Here is a 22,610-nt window from a genome sequence, read left to right as displayed (position 1 = left end):
GCGAGTGTTAGGGCAAACCTTGTACGCGTAGGCCTAACGCAAGTGCGGCTCGTTGCGGTACGACCACTTCAAGCACTAGGCACCGCTCTGGGCTTAGCGTACGCTACCGAAGCCAGCACTCAAGTAAACACGCCTGCCGGGGTGCCCGAGGCCACCCCGGGCAAGCTACAGTCCGCGATTCCCAAAGGGGACGCGGACGAAGGAAAACACGTGCTTACCAGGCGCCGACCCACGGAGAAGACAGCGCTCCCTCGGCGCGCACGTACCGCGTGCCGTGCCCACACGTGGCGCCATCTATCGCCACGTGGTGTTAACAGAGCGGGAAAGCAAAAGGGTGTGGCCGGGTGGCGGAATGCCCGCGAAATGGTCGCGGGCGCGCCTCAGATCCCCACAAGCTGCAACAAAATTATTTCAATTTCCTGCTTCGCATTGGAATTAATCGTGAAAAGGCTAAGAAAACTTTGTACGTTCCTTCACCAGGACTGACCATTTTGAGCAGGCGAAGGCATTGCTTACACTGGACGTTCACGATCGTGAGTGCGAAAATTTTCAGCACTGCACGCCATAGGAATAGCTGAACGCTGCATTTCCATAGCGGTACGGGCACGTCCCCAGAGTCTTACAACACGGGTCTTAAACACGACGCCAGCAGCGAGTATTTTACTGCCTTCGCACCACATTGTTTTTTTTCTATAATTATGTTTGCGAGCTCCACAGGGCTGACTCATTGAGGCATTGTATTCGCGAGGCTTCTCATGTGTTGACTTTGTTCCGAAACGCAACCGTGGAACGTTTGGCACATCGATATATATACATATAATTGATTGATTGATTTGTGGGGTTTAACGTCCCAAAACCACAATATGGTTATGAGAGACGCCGTAGTGGAGGGCTCCAGAAATTTCTACCACCTGAAGTTCTTTAACGTGCCCCCATATCTGAGCACACGGGCCTACAACATGTCCGCCTCCATCGGAAATGCAGCCGCCGCAGCCAAAATTCGCTCCCGCGACCTGCGGGTCAGCAGCCGAGTACCTTAGCCACTAGACCACCACAGCGGGGCTATATATATATATATATATATATATATATATATATATATATATATATATATATACTTACTTTGACGAAGGCCGTGCCACGGCCGAAACGTTAGTAAGTACAATTTCTTTTTCGAATGTGCTATCTGCAGGTTCATTATATATATATATATATATATATATATATATATATATATATATATATATAAAGCACCAAGGGGTGCTTTTGTGGCCTGGAGAGTACTTATGTCATCAGAAGTCGCACCTGTGGTTTTGTTTTCATTAGAGGCAGGGAGGTTGTATACTGGATTCACGTCGCTTCGATCTTGTGATTGATGAACACTGAACGCTTCTGCACAACACTTTTCTTCACAAGATGCTGATTGTGAATGCTTCTGTCTTTGTGGAACTGCTGAGCTGAGTACTTTGAATAAATGATGTTTCTGTGAACATTCGTTGTCTGGTTTGGTTTAGTGTGGATATACTAACTCGTCATGCGTAAATGCCGTCACGCGTCCGAAGCCGTGTGGGCCATGTGTGCGACACGAAGCATCAAGTGATTCGGGTTGTTCAGTAACACTAGGAGTGTTATGGTGCCGTAAACACATTGGAAATGGCGATTTGATCGCCCGTGAAAAATCTAACCGTAAGTTCAGTCTTTCGGCAAAATGGTCTACATTCCTATCGGCATACGGTGGCATTACCGTCTCTGCTGCGACGTGCAAGTCCCTAGTTGGTGTTGTAATGCATGAATTGTATTCGGACGAGTGATATGATGGTGCAACGGTGGAATATTTACTCTCAAGTCTTGTTTGGAAAATACGCTTACTGCGGGAAGACTTTGCGTAACTGTGAAGGTTGAGTTGAAAAGCCTTCAGCTGATGAGGTATGGACAGGTCTTCATCGTATTCTTTGAAACGGCTGATCATTTCTTCTTTGATCTTTTTCCATGACTCATCGTTCTCGAAGATGTGGGTGAGGTAAAACTTGAAAGCCTCACCTGAGATGTAGTCAGTGAAGTTTATGATCATCTCCCGTTCCGACCAGGATGCAGCGGCGACGTGGAGCTCGAACAGGTTGAACCAGTCCTGTGCGGGTCCGTCGTCCGCTGATCCGGTGAACTTGGGGATGTCAAGGTCGTCTGATGGTGCTGTCATGATGCTGGTCTTGGTGTAGTGTTGGGATGTACTCTCGTGGCCCACGATCGGTCACTGCGTCTTGCTGAGACGTTCAAATATGGTGGCCGGTTGATGAAGTGGCCGCCAGGTGTGACGTTATGATGACTGGGAGACATGGCCTGGCTCATCCGCCATGTTTATTCCATTCTCACTTCTCCCTCCTCTGCTTCTACAAACTATCCATCCCAACATATGTCATATATATATATATATATATATATATATATATATATATATATATATATATATATATATATATATATATATATATATATATATATATATATATATATATATATATATAGGTGTGTGTGTTGGTATACACATTTGAAAAAAGGTGTATACTTAAGAGCTCGTATTTTTCATGTTTTTAATGAGATCTAACCGAGACTAATTCGGAGGAAAGTATATGAAAAGGTGCTAAACCTAATTGCAACGTAGATGCGAATAAAGAGAGGTGGGTGAGAAGATAACTTGCCGTGGGCAGGAACAGAACCGACGACCTTAGAATAACGCGTTGGATGTTCTACCACTGAGATACTACGGCGGCTATCCTCCCAGGTACTTTAATGGGTATATATGTTTGAGTTAAACATGGGAGTTTCAGTCGGCGCCTCCAGTATACAGCCATGGCGGCGAGTGTAGCAAACTTTTTATGAGCCTGTTTGACCAAATTAGGAGGTACAACAGCACTGAAGACATGGACAAGTTATTCACGACAGTTGGAGCTGTGGACGGAACATGCAGTCTAACTCTCACCTAGTCACTTCAGAAGCGAAGCTTTGAAGAAGCTTAAAGCTTTTAAAGTTCATAAGAACTTAGTATAAGACCACAGTCTCGCGACACGTGAAGCAGTCCACTGACTTAAATTTTACTGGGAGGTTGCTGGCGGACGCACCCGTGTTCCAGTGCCTCCAAAATCTAGGTGAATTGTGAGATACGCGAAAGACACGGGATGGACGTACTGAATTACGTTTTCTACAGGGGGGTTCAAAGCTACAAAAAATTGTAAAATTTTTGTAGTGACTTCTTTTGAAAACATTTAGAATGCATATCTTGGTCGAGACCTAAGCGGAATATCGCCGAAAATTCACCCTGTCGCCATTTATGATTTTAGGTTGCCCCGGGCCTCTCGAATTCGCTAATTCGGCAATCAGTGGCAACCCTGATCACCTGGACAATTTATAGCACACGCATCCAACCTATACTCCACTCGCGAACAGAAAAAAGCAAAGAAGCCACTCGCAAGGACACCAGTACGAGATGTAGCTGACCTCACGCATTTTTAGTGACATTTTGATATGTTACACGTAGTGTTGGCTCGTGATGTATTAACTCCTAATAATGCGGACTTCATTGCAAATGATCAAATGAGAAAACTTTATTCGGAAGAATTTTTCTGCGCTGCTCGAAAGGCGTCCATCACAAGTTACTTTTAATGCATGCAACACTGAAGTTAACGTTGTAATTGTCACTGACACTTCAAGGATATGACCGTTTTCCCGCATTCCTCAGCACAAACGACAAATAAACGCCATGTGAAATGAGTCCGTAATGTTCTTTATTGATCCTTTTATGCATGTTATTTTACTTGAAGTTAAACTACAACCTCATAATTGTCTATAGTCGTGTTAATGAGCCTGCGTTGCTTCGCTCAACAAATATTAGCCACAAAACAAGAGGAAGCATATTAGCCGTGAGAGCAAAAATGTTCAGTGAACGTGAGCATGCAACCTACAATATCCGGATAATAACTTGCCCGAAGTACGTATTCCCGACTACGAGAACGGTGGAAACGAGCTGCGGGAACGAAAGAGTAAAAAAATGGAAATACTTGTGATTTATATTTGATGCAGCACTTTCCATGTACACTGTGTTGTTAACGCTGACCTTGTACCCCAGTGATTCCTTAAACATGAATAAAAATCGAATGGTCGCCGTTAAGCATGCATGCAGGAGGCACGTCTGCTGACCAGACGCTCATTCCAATTGCAAAAACTCTGCATAACGAAAATCTCATCAACCGTAAAAGATGTCCTCGTGCACGGAAAATAGATGAGTTGGTTCGAGGTATTGGCGACCTACGAATGCGACGGATCAGCATTAGTTTGCTCCGGCCTGTGGTAGCGGCCTCTGCCGGTGTCTCGGCGCCGGTATCATCACTAAGCTTAGCGCCTCAAAACACGCATTGTATACGGTAAGTTACTATGCTCATATGAGAAGCTAAGGTTTCCTACCGCTGTATCAGTTTCACATTGCGTTCGCAATAATGTCACATACTGAAAGAAATAGCGAAATTTTAGTAGTAAAGTAGGCTGTTTTGACGGTGCGGCTGAGTTTCCGCTCGCCGAGAAGTCCACGGCGCAAGCTGTACACATTGATCGAATGGTATGTGGGGTTTAACGTCCCCAAACCACCGCATGACTATGAGAGACACCGCAGTTGAAGGCTCAGAGTATGTAGGCAACCTGGGGTCCTTAACGTGCGCCCAAATATGAGCACACGGGCGTACAACATTTCCGCCTCCAGCGGAAATGCAGCCGCCACAGCCGGGATTCGATCCCGCGACCTGGGGGTCAGCAGCCGAATACCTTAGCCACTAAAGCACGGCAGTGAGGCGCAAGCTGTACACAGCATGCAGTTAGAAGCTGCACTTTTATCACAAGTATCGTAAACGTTATTGCTGTGACAGTCGTCATCACGTTTGGTGCGAGGCCTCTTTAGTTATCCCTGTGAAATTGAAGCAATATTTCTTTTGGCCGTAAAACACGTTACCTTCCAATCTGTCACCACTGGCCTCAATCGACCAGCCAAGAGAATTGAGCACACAATATGTGAAGTTTTGCAGTCACTGATGAGTTCATCGTTCGCGCAGGCAATCTTCATATGACGCAATAATGCACTGCTAAAACACGGTGCTTTATACACGCGGAATTCTCAGACACGCCGAACAAGCAAGTTCGCGGTAGTCGCCGCTCTGTCCGATTTCATTGGCTTTCGCAGATTTCTGCCGGCGCTTGAGATCGTTTTAGCAACCGTGAAATCCGAATCATTTTGCTGCACGTTGCTGTTGTAGCACCCTAGCAAGCAGCACACGAGTTCAAGCATTGCAATTCTTCCAAATACGGCAACAGGTGCTTGTCGATGCACCTTTTGCAGGCGGCTGAACGCATCGAGTACTATACAACTACCTGCATACAGTGCGGCAGTGATAGCATACTCAAACTAGCTGGTGGAATTGGTCTATTAAAAAGGAATGAGAAAAGGATATTCGCTCCATAAACTTCTGAAGTGGGCACGTTGAATTTATGGTAGTGTTTTTTCTTGCATAGGATACAATGAAACAAAGCTCTTCCGTGGTACCTGTTGTTCCCTACTGTGGTCTATGGTAGTGAATTTCTGTCTTTTTATACCCATGTAGTTGTATTTAATAATTTACTCTCTCAGTACTGGGCGGACCTCATCCACTGTCTTCGAGCTAACATTCGCGCTTTGATTATACTTCATATTTCCTATGTATATTTTACCGTATCACTAAAGGCCACATTATGAGGCATTAAATACGAGCTTTAGAGGTAAAAATAGGCTGGCAAGTTAACATTCAGGCCTTCGCCGTCGTGAATATAGGCGCTCTAAAAATTTACGTAAATGCAACCAAAGGCAAACTAAAGCGTTTCTGACTTGTATCTATGGCAAGAAAAAAAAATCGGAGCTAACGACAGTACAAAAGTACCAACAGTTGAGCACAGCCGTGTGATTATTCTATTCCAATCACGTTTCCTCAACACGTTTTCTTAGTTTGTTTTGTAGCACTGCATAGAATTTACGTGCTCCTGGGTAACTTTATTTTCGGCATTACTGAGAAGGGCAGAGCAGGAGCAGAGGGCGGGTTGGTAATAGACCAGACGAGAGAAATGTCTCCTAACGGCCTCGTCAAATTGCTTAAAGGCAGTTGATACACTTTTGGTGTATGCCCTAAAAATAAATTACGAAAAAGCCGCCTGCACGTCACACTTATTTCGTGTTTGGCTCTTCTCTCTCTTTTACACCGGCGGCAATCCGTGGTTTCGTATTCGCCAAACGCTCGCGTCACATCTTTGTAGCAGCGTATGTTGGCAGGCGCGTCTGAATTCACTGTTGCTAGCGTTTTTTTTTTTCGGGACTTCAATTCACTAGACATTATTATTTTACGTCATGGAGTTTCAAACACTCAGCGGTGCCTGAAATCACATATAACGCTCTCAAACTTTACCCAAAAGTGAAACCCCAGCACAAGTATGCTTCATATTGATGCCGATGTTGGAACTGATTTTTCAGAGGCGCTCAGGTAGAAGCGACCATAATACACAATATTATGCTCTGTAAAGCAAGATAGAAGATGTCTGAAACTGCGTTACATCAAAGTGGACGTATAAAATTTAAGGAACTAAGTAGGCATTTTCCTGAAATCAGCACACTGTTTTTAGAGTCTTCACCTGGCTTCACATGCGGTCATAGTGGCTACGTTGTGATGTTTCTTTCCTAGCAAAGTATGCCCAATTTCATACAAGGTTATTGCATTCCCTCTCATGTACTCTAAACAGCTATAGCAATTACGTAAACGAGCCTGTAAGCAAAAGTCCCAGAAGCACGAACCTCTACCATTACCTTGTATGCTAAAACGGCTGGCGCTGAATTGCCTCACAAACGTGATAGGTCAGCAACATGGAATTCCTCACAGATAAAACCAGTCGGTATTATATATCACCGGCTTAGCCCAGCGAACTCTTCGGAGCTATTTTCGCTCAAAAATGAAATTCGCCATTGAGCAAGCTGATTCACGTGTCATAAATACTCGTTCAGCACATTTCGTGGACGCGTTTTTAGGAAATTTTGTTTGTAACGAAAACCGAAGTGATTGTCAAGGTGTCCGATTTCTCATCAGGCAAACGCCAATACTTTCCTTTGAGCTTAGCTAGTTATAATCTTTTATAGCAAGTTATATGTTAGATAAGGTATTTAAAGAAGCTCATACCACTAAGTAGAGATGTAAAACAGGGCGCATAAAACATAGACAATAGAATCACGTTTACAAAAGAAGCTTTAAAGAATACTTTTCATACCTTCCACAGAAGCCGCTTGACATCTGTCAAAACGTGTCATGGTGCTACGCTCTCGTATGATGTGTTGAAAAAAACACATCAATTCTGATGTTTTAGAACCAAATCTTCAATCCCCTTGTGACGCACGCGATCATGCTTCCGCGATTACCTAAATCTCAGTAAGAACATTTCGCCTCCATAATGCGGTCAACGTCAGCGGGAAGCAACGGCTGTTTCATTTTGTTGCAACACAGATGCTCAGAAGAAAACAATACTTTTGGAGCAAATAATAGCAGCACTGTGCTTCTGTTGAACATTAGGGATATCGGCGGGTTTCCGTTCGTGCCTACTTCTAGCAATAATGTAAACAACTATGGGTGCAGTCACCTAAGTAATGCGTTCCCGGTTATGCAATAACTTAAGTGTACGTTTAGAGCAAAAACTTCTTTCAGCGCACATAAACGAGGACAGAAGTCGAAAGAGTTTGACAGGACAGTGCTTACCCGTAAAATGCTGTGTTTTTTTTTTTGCTCTCGTTTTATGCGTGCTAATGTTTTTACTTTAAACATAAAAGTTCAAAAACAAGCCAGCCTAGCCGTCTTATAACAGTAGTGCAAGCTATCTTGCTCTCACTGAATTGTGTACTGGTGCTCTTCGCAGATCTGTGGCAAGAGACAATTTGTGGACGCAAGCACGCAGTTTCTGGGGGAACCATACGATATATATGCCACATTTCTCGAAGACGATGTGTACAACTACGTCGCTTTTGCGGAGTACCACACAAGCGCGCTGGAAAAGGTCAGTATTATTGTGGTATTAACTTGCCGGTCACACTTATGATTAGCGATGACTTCATGCCCAAGAAGCACTCTTCGCACCCACCGGTCAATAAGAAAAACACAGACTGCTGAGAAACCTGGAAAGTGTTTCTTCAATAAGATTGCGTATAATAGTGCAAAAAAACGTTTTTATTTTGATGTGCATATTACATCAATTCATTTCGTTCTTTTTTTTGCGCTACTCTTCTGTAGCTGTCTTGGTGTCCTGTGCATTTATTTTGGGACGTTCGGCAAGACTAGCATCGCTTCCTTAAATTCGAAGCATCTTATAGTGGGTGTTTGTCTGTCCCTCCTTCCCGCAGTATCCACACCTCCACTGCGAATGGGCATCACCCTTCCTCATTATCCTCCAATATGCTCCCCTCTCTCTCTGCCGAGTCGGCAAGGACGGCAGCAACGCGCTTCATCAGTATTGCGGCGTCCACACCCGCGCAGTGCGTGCGCATGCCCCTTCCTCCCTCTTTTTTTTCATCTACGCTTCATCGTCTTTCACCTAAGTGGGTAGCAAAGGTCACCACACGCTTTCTTAGTACTCAGTATCGGATCACTTCGTAACCGCTGATCATCGGTGTTGCGGCCTGCCACGTTTTTATGAGACAAAGCACGTGTGCTTTGGTTGGCAAGGGATCGCGTTCCATGTCTCTGGCGTATGCGTTCAGAAACCAGTTGTTTAGTAGTGCAAAAGTCATGGTAACAGTCATGGAGGCGTTGGTCAGCCGCAGCGTTCAGGGCAGAAAACACCGGCAGCATAAGTCACGTAGATGTTCTGAATGTTAGTGCACCTGCTCAAGGCGGTCTAGACGAGCTTTTGTGGGTGCCGTTCACCACACCTCCACTGATTCCCTTCCACACATGGTTCCCTTTAGCGGGAGATGACATGACATGACAAGAAATTTATTTATGTCCTGAGGAACACACGCTTTGGGGGAGCTATAAGCCTCCCGCCATATCAAGTCGCTGGCTCCACCCACGATGGTACTGGAAGTCGAAGTTCCGTCGTGATGTCGTGGGCCCTCTGGACGGCCTGAAGTTGTGTATGAAGGCTGCCGCTCTTTGAAGGTGCATTCCATTGCTCCTTCGTGATGAGCGGAGAGGCGTTAAGGGCACAGCCAGAGCTTGTGATTAAAAGAAGATGAGTCGTGGCCACGGGGCACGAGTGCGAACGATCGGGGTCTATTCCGTTAAGGGGTCGAGGAATAGGATATAAACTAGTTTGAAATATTCTGAATTTGCCAATTCAGGTCTCATGGCGAAATTTAGCCACTAGCATACAATAGAACTAATAGATTTTTAAATCTGCAAGTGGCTTTTCTACAATATTTGTTTTGAAAAATCCAATGCTACTGCAAAAGGCAGTTAACACTTATGAGCCCATGTACTCCCGAAAGCGCCAAGATTCCCCAAGATAACTTGCACAGAATGCATTGGAGGACATATTGAAAATTCAATGCAAGAAAATAATTGTTTACCATCCAGAAAAAAATACTGAATGCAATTACTCCCGGTAATAAAACTGGTTCACACACTGATCATACTCTCTCAATAAAAACCGCAAAAATTACTGAGAGACACACGCCAGTTTTTACGTTCCTTTTACAAAATAGTAACCCATTAAGCCCGTGTGCACTTGACCGAGCACACTTCCTTTCTCACCAGTAGGAATACATGACAGAGTATTCTGATCTTGCTCCTTCGAATTACTGGTGCCAGTGGTTGCAACAAGATAAACATATTGTTGAATATTGTGTCGGTTCAATTTTTTTTCTGTTCAATGAGTCGTAAAACTTCAAAAAAATGCGTGCCCTCAACAACGAGAACAAAAAGGCATACAGCAAACATGGCTACTATATTGACGCTTATTTAGGTATCACTTTATATATACAGTATTTGCAAGTTAATGCATTCGGCACTGTTTACCGGAAGATTTATTTCTGCGTGGGATTCTTTCTCTCTTGGTTTGTGTAATGAATGGTATATAGATGCATGGTCGTCCTCTATAGTCCAGGGCGATGGCTTGTGGAAGTCTCGAAGGTCGTACAAGAACCGGTGCATTCAGCATGTTGTGGTCATGGCAGTGACTCAAAGCTAGTGCACAAAATTTTATAAGCCATGGCTATCGAGTACACCATTCATAGTGCTAATTAAAAATACACAAAAATTAAGCCACAGGAATAAAATATCTGCTAATCAGCCAAGAAATTGTTAACTTCTGTCATAAATATGCATGAAAACTTTCAATAACTATTCAGTTCCTTGTTTCCGATCCACTCCGTGGTGGTAGCATTTCATTGGAGCCAAAAGTCTAGAAAGGGCCGCAGACTATGTGATGTCAGTGCATATTAAAACACACAAGGTGGTAAATATTTCTGTAGTCCTTAACTATGACGTCTTTAATAATCATATCGTGATTTTGGCACGTTAAAAATGAGATGATAATAATAGTAGTAGTATTTACTTGCTTGTACAGTGGTGTGTCATATGTGTTTCTGCCCTCCAAGTAATTCAATAGAACCGCTAGGTTATGCCACTGCGTTCTGCAAGCCCGCAAAGGACTCTAAAAACTTGGCGTGGACAACTTCGAGTGAAATTTTGAAATAACATTTCTGAAACCTGGTAGAGCTTTCTTGTTGGTTGTAACTAGCAATATGCTTATTCACCGGAATGAACCCTTAACTACTTAAATAGTTTCAAGGTGGCGAATGCCAACAAAAAAAAAACAAACAGGGAAAGGGGCGACTGAAGTCATGTCTGCCAACCAGAAGTTATAAGTTTGAAGCTTGGTTTATTTTTGCCACACATAGTGCAAAAACGCTTGCACTTGAGATGTGGTTTGGAAGGTGGGAAAAAAGGTACGTACAGGAAATGTGGTTGGCGGGTCAAAAGCTCTTGGGCGACGCTCCTATAGGAATACATTAAATGATAGCCGGAAAACTTTTGAACCTCCCTGTACATTCAGCTTGACATACCCATCATCTCATTACCCAGCTTCGGGCACTTCAGCAGAAGCAAATTAAAGCATCTACACAAAGATTTTTGCCTTTCCAAACAAAGTTGGTAAAATATACGTATATAGCAGACTCTTTCGAAGAAATAAATAGAACATGCGCACCCAAGGCAAGAACAGCAAGAGTGTTTGAAAAATACAAGTAAGATAGCGGCTATACGCGTAATTACAACCAAGAAGTGAGACACCAGGCGACAGCATACAAATATACAAGAAGCACGTGCAAACCATTGTTTCGAAGTTCTTGCATGTTTTCTATCGCCAGATTGAATTTACTTAAAATTTAAGGGGCGCTGGACTGCATCATCTGAAAGCCATAATTTTTTCGGTCGTGGTACATTCCAGAGTTCTGTGTGCCTCAAGGCGCGTAAGCAATTGCTTCGCTGAAAGTTTGAAAGAGTTGGCAGGATATTTTTGTTCAGACGTATATCTGATCTTATGGAGATAAGTTCATATAACGAGCCTACCTTTGAAATTTCTGGTTTTGTAAATAACTGAAATGTCTGAGCAACATATGGCTGCTTGTCAATCGCTCGCGCAGCATTTTGCTGCATTATGTTAAGTTGATAATTGATTTTTTTGCGGGGTTTATAGTCCCAAACCACCATATGATTATAAGAGATGCCGTTTTGAAGTGCTCCAGAAGGTTCGACTACCTGGGGTTCTTTAACGTGCACCCAAATCTGAGCACACAGGCCTACAACGTTTTCACCTCCACCGAAAATGCAGCCGCTGCAGTCGGGATTCGATCCCGTGACCAGCGGGTTAGTAGCCGTGTGCCTTAGCCACTAGACCACCGTGGCGGGGCATTATGTTAAGTTTCTACAGAGCTTTCTTGAAACAATTTTCCCACTCAGAATGGCAGTATCGCAAGCGGGATTCAAATAAAGCAGTGTCTACCAAACGCCTGTGGTGAACTGGGAGAAAATGCATACACTAGTTTAGCATGCCTAGAGCTTTCAAATGTTTAATGTGAAGGTAGTCAGTGGGATTGTCCAAAAGCATAAACTCATTGAAATTCAGTCCTAGTGATTTAGTTGTAGAAGATACTTGTGTGACAGAGATATTGAAGTGTAGGACGTCTGTTAAGTTACATGGTGTGGATTTTGGGCGGAATTATATAGCTTTTGTTTTCGAAAAGTTACTGGTGGCATCTTTATAAATAATCTAATTAGGTGTGGTTTTAATGTTTACATGAATATTTCTATAGATTAAGATCACCACGGGATACTGCTTTGGTGAAGACCCCATTTTAATTCACGGGCTCTTTACAATTATAGGCCAATGAAACTGACTGATACCTTCTAGAAAAATAGCTACTTCATAAATCAGCCGCAATACCCAGATTAAATAAATGAACTTCTTTACATGGCGATATGATTTATACAATCAAATGCTTACTAAATGCTAATAAAGACGGCAAGATTTGGCAACTTGTTTTCAATGTTATGCAAGAATAATTGTTTTTGTCCAATAAAGCCAGTCTTATCGACAATATGAGTCTAAAACCATACCGAGTAAAAGTAATAAGTGAGAAATTATCCAGACAAGAGAATAACCTGCAGTGAATTTTTTATTGGTCCAATACTAAAACATGACATTATTCGTGTATAAATCAGTCAAAGCACTCTTCTACAGCAAATATTACAAAACAAAACGAAGCAAACCTAATATGGCATAAAATTTCACACACACAAATTGTTCTAGGAGCAAAGCTCAGCATCAGTCAATGTGAAGATTTTAGTTTACTTATTTATTAGTTAACGGTATCGCCATTAGCACGCACTAGAGCAGCGGAATATATGCGTCCCTAAGTTAACAATAATTAATTTGAACGCACAATTCGCGGTAAAATACGTCATTACATTGTATTTCTATAATATCTAATTTAGGAGAATTCGACATGGAGCGCTGGACGGCGTGTTAATGCTGTTAAAATATTTGATCAGCCTCAGCGATTACCAGGGTGCGTTTTCGTTGCCTCCACTCTTCTAGCCATTGTTTTGTCCACGCTGGTCATTGTGTTTTCAGTACCATCATTCTTCTCGAGTAAACACTGATCGCGCTTCGTTTGACGAATTCATCGCACTTTTTTTGTGAAGAGGAGAAAGGTTCTGTAGCGGCTGGCACGTGAGCACTTTCAACAGGGAGTTTGGGAGCCACCACAACGTCCTCTGTTCAGGTGTTCAAGTGAATTCGCGTTAAAAAACCCTGAACCTCAGTTAGATGGCAAAGACCTTAGTTCACTCATGAAAGGCGAAATAGAACCTTTGCTTCAGTGGCAGCATGAACTTTCGAGCAAGCTTTGACAAACCAAAAAAGCAACCAGCATGCCACGTCGATACATGCATTATGCAAGACACTCAATTGTCACTAAAGGTTGCGAAATAAGTCATTAGGAATATTTAAAATATTCGTAAACAATTAAAAAATACTTAAAATGTTGTGATTTTTAAGGCTAATTGAGAATATGTGAAAATGACGTAGAAATGAAAGCGGAGGTGAAATAGTGCAAACGTAAACGCTTTCACTATCAAGTTCTTTAGCATACAAATGACACAGTAAATTTTATGTCTCAGTCATATTACCCGCATACCGTACGCCCACTGTGTATGCTTTTCGGAGCATATCAGCTGAGAATGAGACGCGCCTACTAGTAACGGAAAGCCTCTAATGACTGATACTTGCGGCGTCCGTTGATCCATTCGTCCATCCACGCCCTGGAACGGTGTTAGCCATGACCTCTCCCTCTTGCATTTACGCAGCAATCGCATGATGAATAAGAGCATAGAAAAATTAAAAAAAAACACGTGGCATAGTCAGTTGAATGGCCACAGTCTTTCGCGAAACATTCTTTTGTTTGCAAAATGTCCTTGAATCTTTGCTGCAATGAAGCCGCAATTTTAAAAAGCCGTTGGCCGGAAAATACTGTGGGGAAAAAAACTAGTCGACACATGGCGTCTGTATTGTCATCTACGTTTCTCTGCACGCTTTTTCTGGCCTTACTATATAAACTAAGGACACGAGTTGTGACAAAATGTTAGACGTTCATTTGCCGGGAACGATGAGTTTTAACTGGTCGACACATGTTCGCACGCAGTTCGTCACGGCACGTCGTAAGTACGGCAGTCTCCACCACCGGAGTGCGTGGCTGCTGTTCAACGTTCATCTCGGGGACGTCCGGCCCAAATGTGGTGCCGACGCCTTCAGCGTTGTCAAGTGGTTCTGCCAGTACTACAAAGGCACGGACAGTTGCGGTCCCTAAGCTGTTTTCCTGCCGTTTCGGGCGCGGACTTCGTTCGGGTGGCTGCACTGTGTAAACAACTCAAGCAATTTTCTTTGATCCTTCACTTTTGAAGTGTGTCTACTTCGAAAGTCAATACTAATGCACAAAACTGCTTATTTAGAATGCGAAGAACTCAAGTGTCATAGTAGTTTTATTAAAGTGTTATTACGCATTGCATAGCCTACGTTTCAGTGGCGATCTATCACTAACCTTGATGTCACCTCTTGCATACCCACTCTACTGAGGCTACTGCATACGGATGTGTTCTTCATACAGCGCGGAAATATAAATACAAGATTGTTACAAGATTGTTGAATGCAGCGTCACGCCTGTTCTTCCATGTAGAGGTTCGTTCGCATTGATAAATAGGCAGAATCAACTCATAACCTAGTGTTAAAGTTTTCCAAATTGCCAGAACTACGTTGACACTGCTTTACATTGGCTAGCAAGACCTCACACCACAACTAAACAAACAGTGGATATTACAGCTCCTGCGTTTGCTGCCAAAATATAAAAATACACTATGCCAGTAGTTGCGATGCCTTTACAAAGGTGATGATAACGGAACTCCCGAAGGCATTCGTGGTGAAATTCAATTGGGAAGGCGTAGATGGCATGGTAAACTATCATATTCTACCTAGTTTGCATTGCTCATCTGAGATATGGGTATGTAAAGAATAAATTGAAATACCGTAGTAGCATCAGTACAAAACAGATCGGATTGGTCGAAAGTTCCCAGGCCACGCTGCTGTACGAATGTATGGTGTAGCGTGCAGGTAACTTCAGACGGACCGCTGCACGTTGCGGCGTCATTATTGTTTCAATATTTATGTTTAATACACGAAGTTCATGTAGGATTGGTAGAATGTGTATATAGAAAGTCAAACCCTCTTTCATGTTGAAAAATACATTTCTGAGTGTACAAAGACGGAAAACACTTTTTTAAGACGAATAGTAAAAAAACGTGTAAAAAGTAAATTTCAATGTTTACAAAGGTAAGCTGTTCCAATCACCAGTGGTGTGCAGAAAGAAAATTAGAATAAGTTAGTTTGGGCAAGCGCTATGTACGTGCGTTGGTGAAAGCATTGTGTGAGTCGTGCAGGTTGAATATGGTACAACAGGTCAACAAAAATTTAAACAATCTTGTGAATTGAACGATGCCCTTGTGTGTGTTCAACTGGAAAGACAGAAAAACATTTTTCAAGACAAATGTTTAAGGAAAAGCTAGTGCTGAGAGTAAAATCAGTGTTTACAGAGATCGAAAGGAAAGGCGAGAAGGAGAAGATAGAAGATTATGATGAAAAATTCGTAAAAAGAGATATAAGTGCAGTTGTCTTTTTCAAAGCTGCAACTGATCTGCAACTGCATTTTGCGAAGAGCCTATAGAAATCTGCTTATTATACTGATATGCTAATATCAGTAGACGATGGTGCGTTGCGGTGCCCGAAGAGCTAGTTCTGCCTTACCTAGGAGCAACATAGTTCGTACTCCTTAAAAGCGCAATGTAGGCATAACTTCCTATAACTACCAAATATCTCACAATCTAAAGGAAATAGCTGATCAGTAGCATGAAGTGTCTAGTGTGTGTAAAACGAGTAATTCATTTAGATTGAATAACGATCGTAATAAGAAGCTCAAAAATTTTTTTGAGGGCAAATCCGGGGTTTATAAAATTTCGTTGTTTTGCCACCGAAAAAAAAAAGTAAGGTACGTGAAAGTTCGTTGGCGGATAGACCCCTATAAATGATATAAGACGACTGCGAATGCTTTTCTCGCTCTCTCTTTCCAAGTATGCGCCTATTCCTTTTTTCCCAAAACTGTCGTAGTTAGAGCAACAGCGAAGTCAGCCTTTTGATAATGAGAAGATAAAGGGTTGCCTATTGCAATAGTTCGTGCATCAGCAAGACTTCCTTCTGCTGCCTAAAAAAGAAATCTATTTCCTGTGCACACTGTGAAGTGTAATATATTTTTGTCTACCTCTGCTGAAAAGTACCTTTTTGCTGTTGCTGTTCATTCGCATTGTGTTTATTCTGGTTCTTGGTTGCTACGAAGGTGACGTGATCATGCGAACGATGTGTGAATACACATTTGTTGAATGCGTTTAAGGAATGAACCCCATCGTTGTGAGTATCGTCAAGTGTCGAATGTCTTTTTCCTTGCTGTTCTCCTCTTCATTAGCGCTAATTAGCGCTTCATTAGTATTTTAGAGCTTACGCTCTAAAATACGCTTAGATAAGCTGCCATATTAATTGAGAGCTTGTTAGGTAACTATGAAAGAAATCCATGCAACAATACTTTTCAATGCTATTCATGAGTTGCAATGTCCTCCTCCTCGGTCGAACAGTGGCTAGGGTCCTCCGCTGCCGACCTGAAGGTGACGGGTTCGATCCCGGCTGTGTGGTAGTCCTATTTCAATGGAGGCAAAACGATGTACCGGGCGATGTTAGTGATAGGGCCTTATGGAAAAACACCTGATTGGCAAAACTTCCGGAGCCCTTGTGTGCGACGTCTTTTTTAATCGGATTGTGCCTAATAATATTATCAAGGTTTAATATATCATTAAACTTCATTAGTTCAGTTGGTGAGTCGAATGCTGAAAACTTTTATATTAGCACATGATAGGTTGTTTTAGAATTTTTGAATTTGTTTACATTGTATACAGGGGTCAAATGCAAGGGGGGCGTACTCGAGTAATAGTTGGATTAAGTATTAATAAGCGAGAAGTGTAACACAGTCGGGAGCAATTTTTTGTTTGTATTTTAGAGGCATAGTGAAAGAGTCGCGCGATCTTTATTTAAACTGAAAATTCGCTACTGACAATATGGTCAAGATGGCTCTAACAATTTTTTGTCAGTGTGTTATTCTTCCTATATTGCCTGAATTCTATAGTGTACCTTAAGTTACAATCGACCAATATCGTCGGCGTTCGAGTATATTGTTTTTATTTAGCTCATAAAAGTTGGAACTCTTCATTCGGGCTTTACTTAGGTGGTAAAATGAGTCTAAAACTATTCTAATATACGCCATACTAGTATTTTCTGATAAAGTTAACATCTTCCTTCTGCTTACGTCGGTACCATGCTTCGTCTCGTAGGCGTAATCGCAATTTTTATACTCAGGGAGAACTTTCTGTGGCAATGAAGGAAAAGCTATAGAACCAAAGTGTGTGTGTGCTAACGCTGAAAAATATATAGTCCCACAAAGGTGTCTGTGTTTGGCGTGTGAAGATAATAAAAAACATTATTTTCTACTGGATGCTGTTTTTCAGAGCCGCTGCACAAACCAAGGAGATGTGAATATTTTATTGGCTGCATGAACTGTCATTTCGCGTTTCCCCACGTCCGCAAGCACCACGTGTTTTAGATACACTTCACAGTAAAAATGGCGTCTTCATCTTTGGGTCAGCTCTCTCACCCCCCCCCCCCCCAGCACTTCTGACCGACTCGCCGAAAGAGCTTGTGCCGAATTTCACTCACAAACAGCTATGTAAAAAGGCGTAGCGAATTCTCCATAGTGGTATTATTCGAACACACTTGGCATTGATTGATTGATATGTGGGGTTTAACGCCCCGAAACCACTATATGATTGTGGGAGACGCCGTAGTGGAGGGCTCCGGAAATTTAGACCACCTGGGGTTCTTTAACGTGCACCCAAATCCGAGCACACGGGCCTACAACATTTCCGCCTCCATCGTACATGCAGCCGCCGCAGCCGGGACTCGAACCCGCGCCCTGCGGGTCAGCAGCCGAGTACCTTAGCCACTAGACCACCACGGTGGGGCCACAATTGGCATCCGAAAAGCGAGTCAAGCCAAACTTCTTCGCGGAAGACTACATGTGCTGTAGATCCGTCCCCATAGCTTTCCCTTCATTGCCACAGAAAGTTGTCCCCGAGTATAGACTAGAAGAACGAGTGGTCTCTCCTGGCAAAAGGCGCGCTATTGTGGACTGCGAGCAGAGCTTTTTTAAGTGTGAATACACTTTATAAGCGACCTCAAACCATCCACCGCTGTCGGCGGCGTCCGCAGTCTTCTCTCTATCTTTAAAAGAAAGAGGACTTGGCGGGCAGCAGCGCGACGCTCTACCGAATAAGCCACGGACGCGACGCTGACAGTCCCCCTCCCCCTTCGCTCGCTCCTCTGCTCTCCTCGCTCGCTGCAGCTGCGCGCACACCCCTCTCTCTCACGCGCCCGCCTTCTCTCTCAGTCTCCCGCCGAGAGCGGGTCGTGCGATGGATGTCCCGGAGGCAACGCTACCATCTGGATATAAGGCGCGTTACTGACACCGATATCAGCGCCGCCAACGGATTTTAACTTTACTCGCCCTCATAGCATCACCCCGTGAATTCGCACTTAACCATGTCCACCCTCGGGGAAATGCTTGGGTTTTTTGTTCGTGGCATCTATTGAATGCCTTCAAAAGTGCTCCAGTTCATTTTATGCAGTACTGTTTAGAATTACTTATTCTTAGCGAATATATTGGTGTCGGGTATTTTCATTTCATATGTACCTAATTTAAAGTGTACTGCGTTGGAGCGAACGGAGGGCATGATACTGTAGCGCTAAACTTGAATATTGCTAAGATGCAAGAAGAGGAGAAAAATTTACCTTCTTGCTCGTCATATTTGAGATTTGTCACAGAACATCATCTTCAGTAAGTTTGAACTGGACCTAGTGAATATAATTGTGAAACATGAATGTGCTAGCATAGCACATTCATGTTTCAACGGGGGCGCTTGAGAAACATTATGGATGAAACCATGATGGTTCTTCTGGTCACAATTGTTGACTCAGTGCTGCAGTTTAATTAATGTGTCTCAGTACGACGCAGTTATGTTGGCTAATATTTTTTTTATTTTAAAAAAACTATTTTCTGTGTTCACGCTAACCCAGGAATGGCCTCCCATTGGTTCAACTTGTTTACAAATTAACGAGTCTTGAACACGCTTTTCGCTCCAGGGAAATTTAGTCTAGGTCAGTTTAAGCATTTGGTTGTTTTCACGCGTTAGGGTTATCGAGTTTTTCGCAGACATTGTGGTGTCGGCGTGATTGGTTGTGAGCGCAAATCATCTTATGCGTGACCGAAAAATCAATTGCGCTGCATATAAAAAAAATGGCAGATCCCGAGTACGGTGGAAATCGATTATATGCAAAGTACGAATGAGAAAGGTTGATATGTCACTTTAAGATAAGCACAACATGACGAGGTGGAGGTAGAAGATGTACATGACTTCCATGTCATTATAATCATGTTTGGATGTGTCACTTACTTTCGTAATTTATTTACGTAAAGCGATACCAAATTTAGTATATGTGGAGCTAGCAAAACGGCCGTGAGCACGCCATAAGCGTGGAATGTTGTCAGGTTCTTACATGACACGCATGTCAGAATTTACATGTTTGCACCAGTCATATACTTTTGTCACCCACTGACGTCACGTAACACCGAATTCGGTATATGTGGAGCTAACAAAACGGCCACGAGCGCATCATGAAGGGCCCGATATACTCCAGTGTAGCGTTGACGCGCGCGCATGCTGGGCGCTGTGACGCTACGTTAGTAAAACGCGAGCACTGTTTAGTGTGACGCCAGGTGCAACCGGCACGACCAGCGTCCGTCGGCGCGGCCCGACGGCCACCGACTCGAAAGGTGACATCCTGCATTTCGCACCGACGCGTTACTCAGACAACAAGGCGTCTCCCTCTTTTCGTGACGGAGGGAGGCCGAACGCACTGGAATGCGCATGCTTCAAAGAAAAGCAGAGAATCTTGTATATTTTTTAAAAAAATCGCAGCATATCCATGGAGTGAATGATGGAGAGTGGGGCGAAGCATTCGTCCGTCCATTGGTTCTTGCTTCCATCCGTCCATGCGTCCGTCTGTGTGACTGTCCATGCGTCCATCCGCCCATCCTAGCGTGCGTATGTTCGTACGTCCATCCCAGCGTTCGTCCATGCATCCGCCCCTGCATCCGTTCATGCATCCATCGATGTATCTGTCTGTGTGTCCGTTCGTCCATCTATTCAACACTCCAAGTACCACCATCTCGCATCTTTTCAACATATATTGCTCATATAGAAGCACCGCCGTCCAGCGAACATTCCAAGAACTGAACGAAAGGAGGCAAACGCACACTTTCTTACGGCTTGGGCTTCGTGTCTACTTTCCACCTTTAACCACCTCGAGTTCATAGTATATACTAGTTCATTGTATTCATGGCACTGCGGCTCAACGCTCGCTAAACCTTTTTAAAACCCAGGAGGTTAAGCCCAGTGAGTATAACGTAGCAGCCCTTTCGTGTCTTCTGTGCGTTGTTGAAATATAAAGAATTCGCAGCGTGCGCGTTAACTAAAAGCCGAATTCTCCTGTCTCTCATTCTCCCTTAGCAGCCGTTGGCATGTACATTCAGCACTATCTTTTATTGTTCATCAACGCACAGGAGAAATCTCTCATCGGCACCAACTTGGAGGTCAAAATGTTATACTTGTTACATACTACAACAGCTACGAGAGACGAACGGGTGTCATTATAAGGAGCTTCGCCCCTAAAACTTGATTGTGACGTCCTGCACACACAAATTTCCTTAAGGCATAAAGAACGTTGCAGTGTGTTATGAGGTATAAGATGTTTTGCAGCTTCTGGTAGAGAACGCGTGACTTACTCGGTGGTTCGACGGCCGGCTGACGGTCACACGACTTGTTAATAGCTGCAGTGTGGACAATTATTTTATACTCTCTTGTGCTTTCCGCAGATCAGTATACATAATACAGACGGAATGATGCATTATTATTAGGCTGTGGGAGCTTGGGTTCAGCTTGAACAATAATGATTATACGCATGTGTTCGAGGATTGCCGTTCTGGCCCAAATGCAGTCTTACAGAGAAAGATATCGCGTACGCAGAAAGATATTGTTACGTGAGTAACGAGTCAATATATCACAAATATATTTAGAAAATATATTTGCAAGAGTGGTGGAAGCGCTGGCCAGTCTGGCTTCAAGCTCGAGCAGCAAGCGACCTTCATCCTCTTCGTCGGGCACACAAGCGCATTGACAATATGCATTGTGGCAGCCTACATGTAGCAGAACCTCCGTCGGCAAAGGCACCGTCTCGGCACATCTAGACGTCAAGTTAATTGGGCAAGTGGTACTGCTTCAGGCGTATGTCGTGTACGATGTCACTGGCCCAAGGGGTTATTGAAGACGACGAGGCAGCAGGAGTGATTTCATAAGTGACGGGAGTCACCACACGAAGCACTCTGTATGACCTTGTGTACGGAGTGAGCAGTTTGTCAGACAGGCCAACGTGTCTTGTCGGAGACCACAGGCGAACCGATGAACCGGGCGAAAAGTGCGTATCACGAAGTCGTTGATCATACCTACGCTGTTGGTTTTCTTGGAAGGTCAGAAGGCGAGCACAAGCGGCTTCGTGTGCGTGGGCGTCGCAGCTTATGGCGTGCAGGGCATATTCTGTGGTCGGAGCTGCTTGCAACGGAATGACTGTATCGAGGGGTAATGTGGGTTTGCGATCGACCAACAGGAAAAATGGGGAGTAGCCAGCTGTGTCATGGCACGAAGAATTGTGTGCAAATGTCACCTATGGTAGAGCCAGGTCCCAGCTAGAGTGGTCTGACGAAGCATGTCAGTAAGGGTTCAGTTCAGACACTCCGTGAGGCCATTTTTTTGCGGATGGTATGACGTAGTGAACTTGCGGCTCGTTGCACATGAGCGTAGGATGTCTGCTATGCCTCTCGATAGAAATGTGCGGCCTCGGTCTGTTAGCAGCTGGCGCGGAGCACCGTGTTGGAAGATCACATTGTCTGGAAGAAAGTTGGTTACGTCTGAGGCGTAACGTGTTAAAAGGGCGCGTGTGATATCGTAGCGTGTGGCGTAGTCAGTGGCCATAGCTATCCACCAATTACCAGCAGACGATAGGTAAAAAGGGCCGAGTAAGTCCAAGCCGACGCGAAAGAAATGTTCACAAGGAATGTCGAGTGGTTGAAGGCGCCCACCTAGAAGCGTCGATGAAGTCTTGCGGTGCGAACATACCTCACACGCTTCGACGTATATTCTGAAGGAGTGTGCGAGACCTGGCCAATGAAAGCGATGGAGAATCCTGTCGTATGTGCGGGAAATGCCGAGGTGACCCGCAGTAGGAACGTCGTGAAGTTCGTGGAGTACAGC

General features: G+C 43.8%; 1 protein-coding gene across 1 annotated transcript in view; it reads left to right on the top strand.

The window, feature by feature from the left end:
* LOC142803136 (uncharacterized) overlaps positions 1-14,607 on the top strand; it is a 53,415-nt gene extending 38,808 nt beyond the window's left edge. The window contains exons 6-7 of the mRNA XM_075888238.1: positions 7,960-8,097; positions 14,243-14,607. Of these exons, the coding sequence (XP_075744353.1) occupies positions 7,960-8,097; positions 14,243-14,407 (303 nt within the window). The 3' untranslated portion in view covers positions 14,408-14,607. The remainder of the gene's footprint in view (positions 1-7,959; positions 8,098-14,242) is intronic.
* The last annotated feature ends 8,003 nt before the right edge of the window (positions 14,608-22,610 follow it).

The sequence above is a fragment of the Rhipicephalus microplus genome, chromosome 3, assembly GCF_043290135.1.
Source record: "Rhipicephalus microplus isolate Deutch F79 chromosome 3, USDA_Rmic, whole genome shotgun sequence".
In the NCBI taxonomy this organism is placed as follows: domain Eukaryota; kingdom Metazoa; phylum Arthropoda; class Arachnida; order Ixodida; family Ixodidae; genus Rhipicephalus; species Rhipicephalus microplus.
This window is presented reverse-complemented; position numbering and strand designations above follow the sequence as displayed.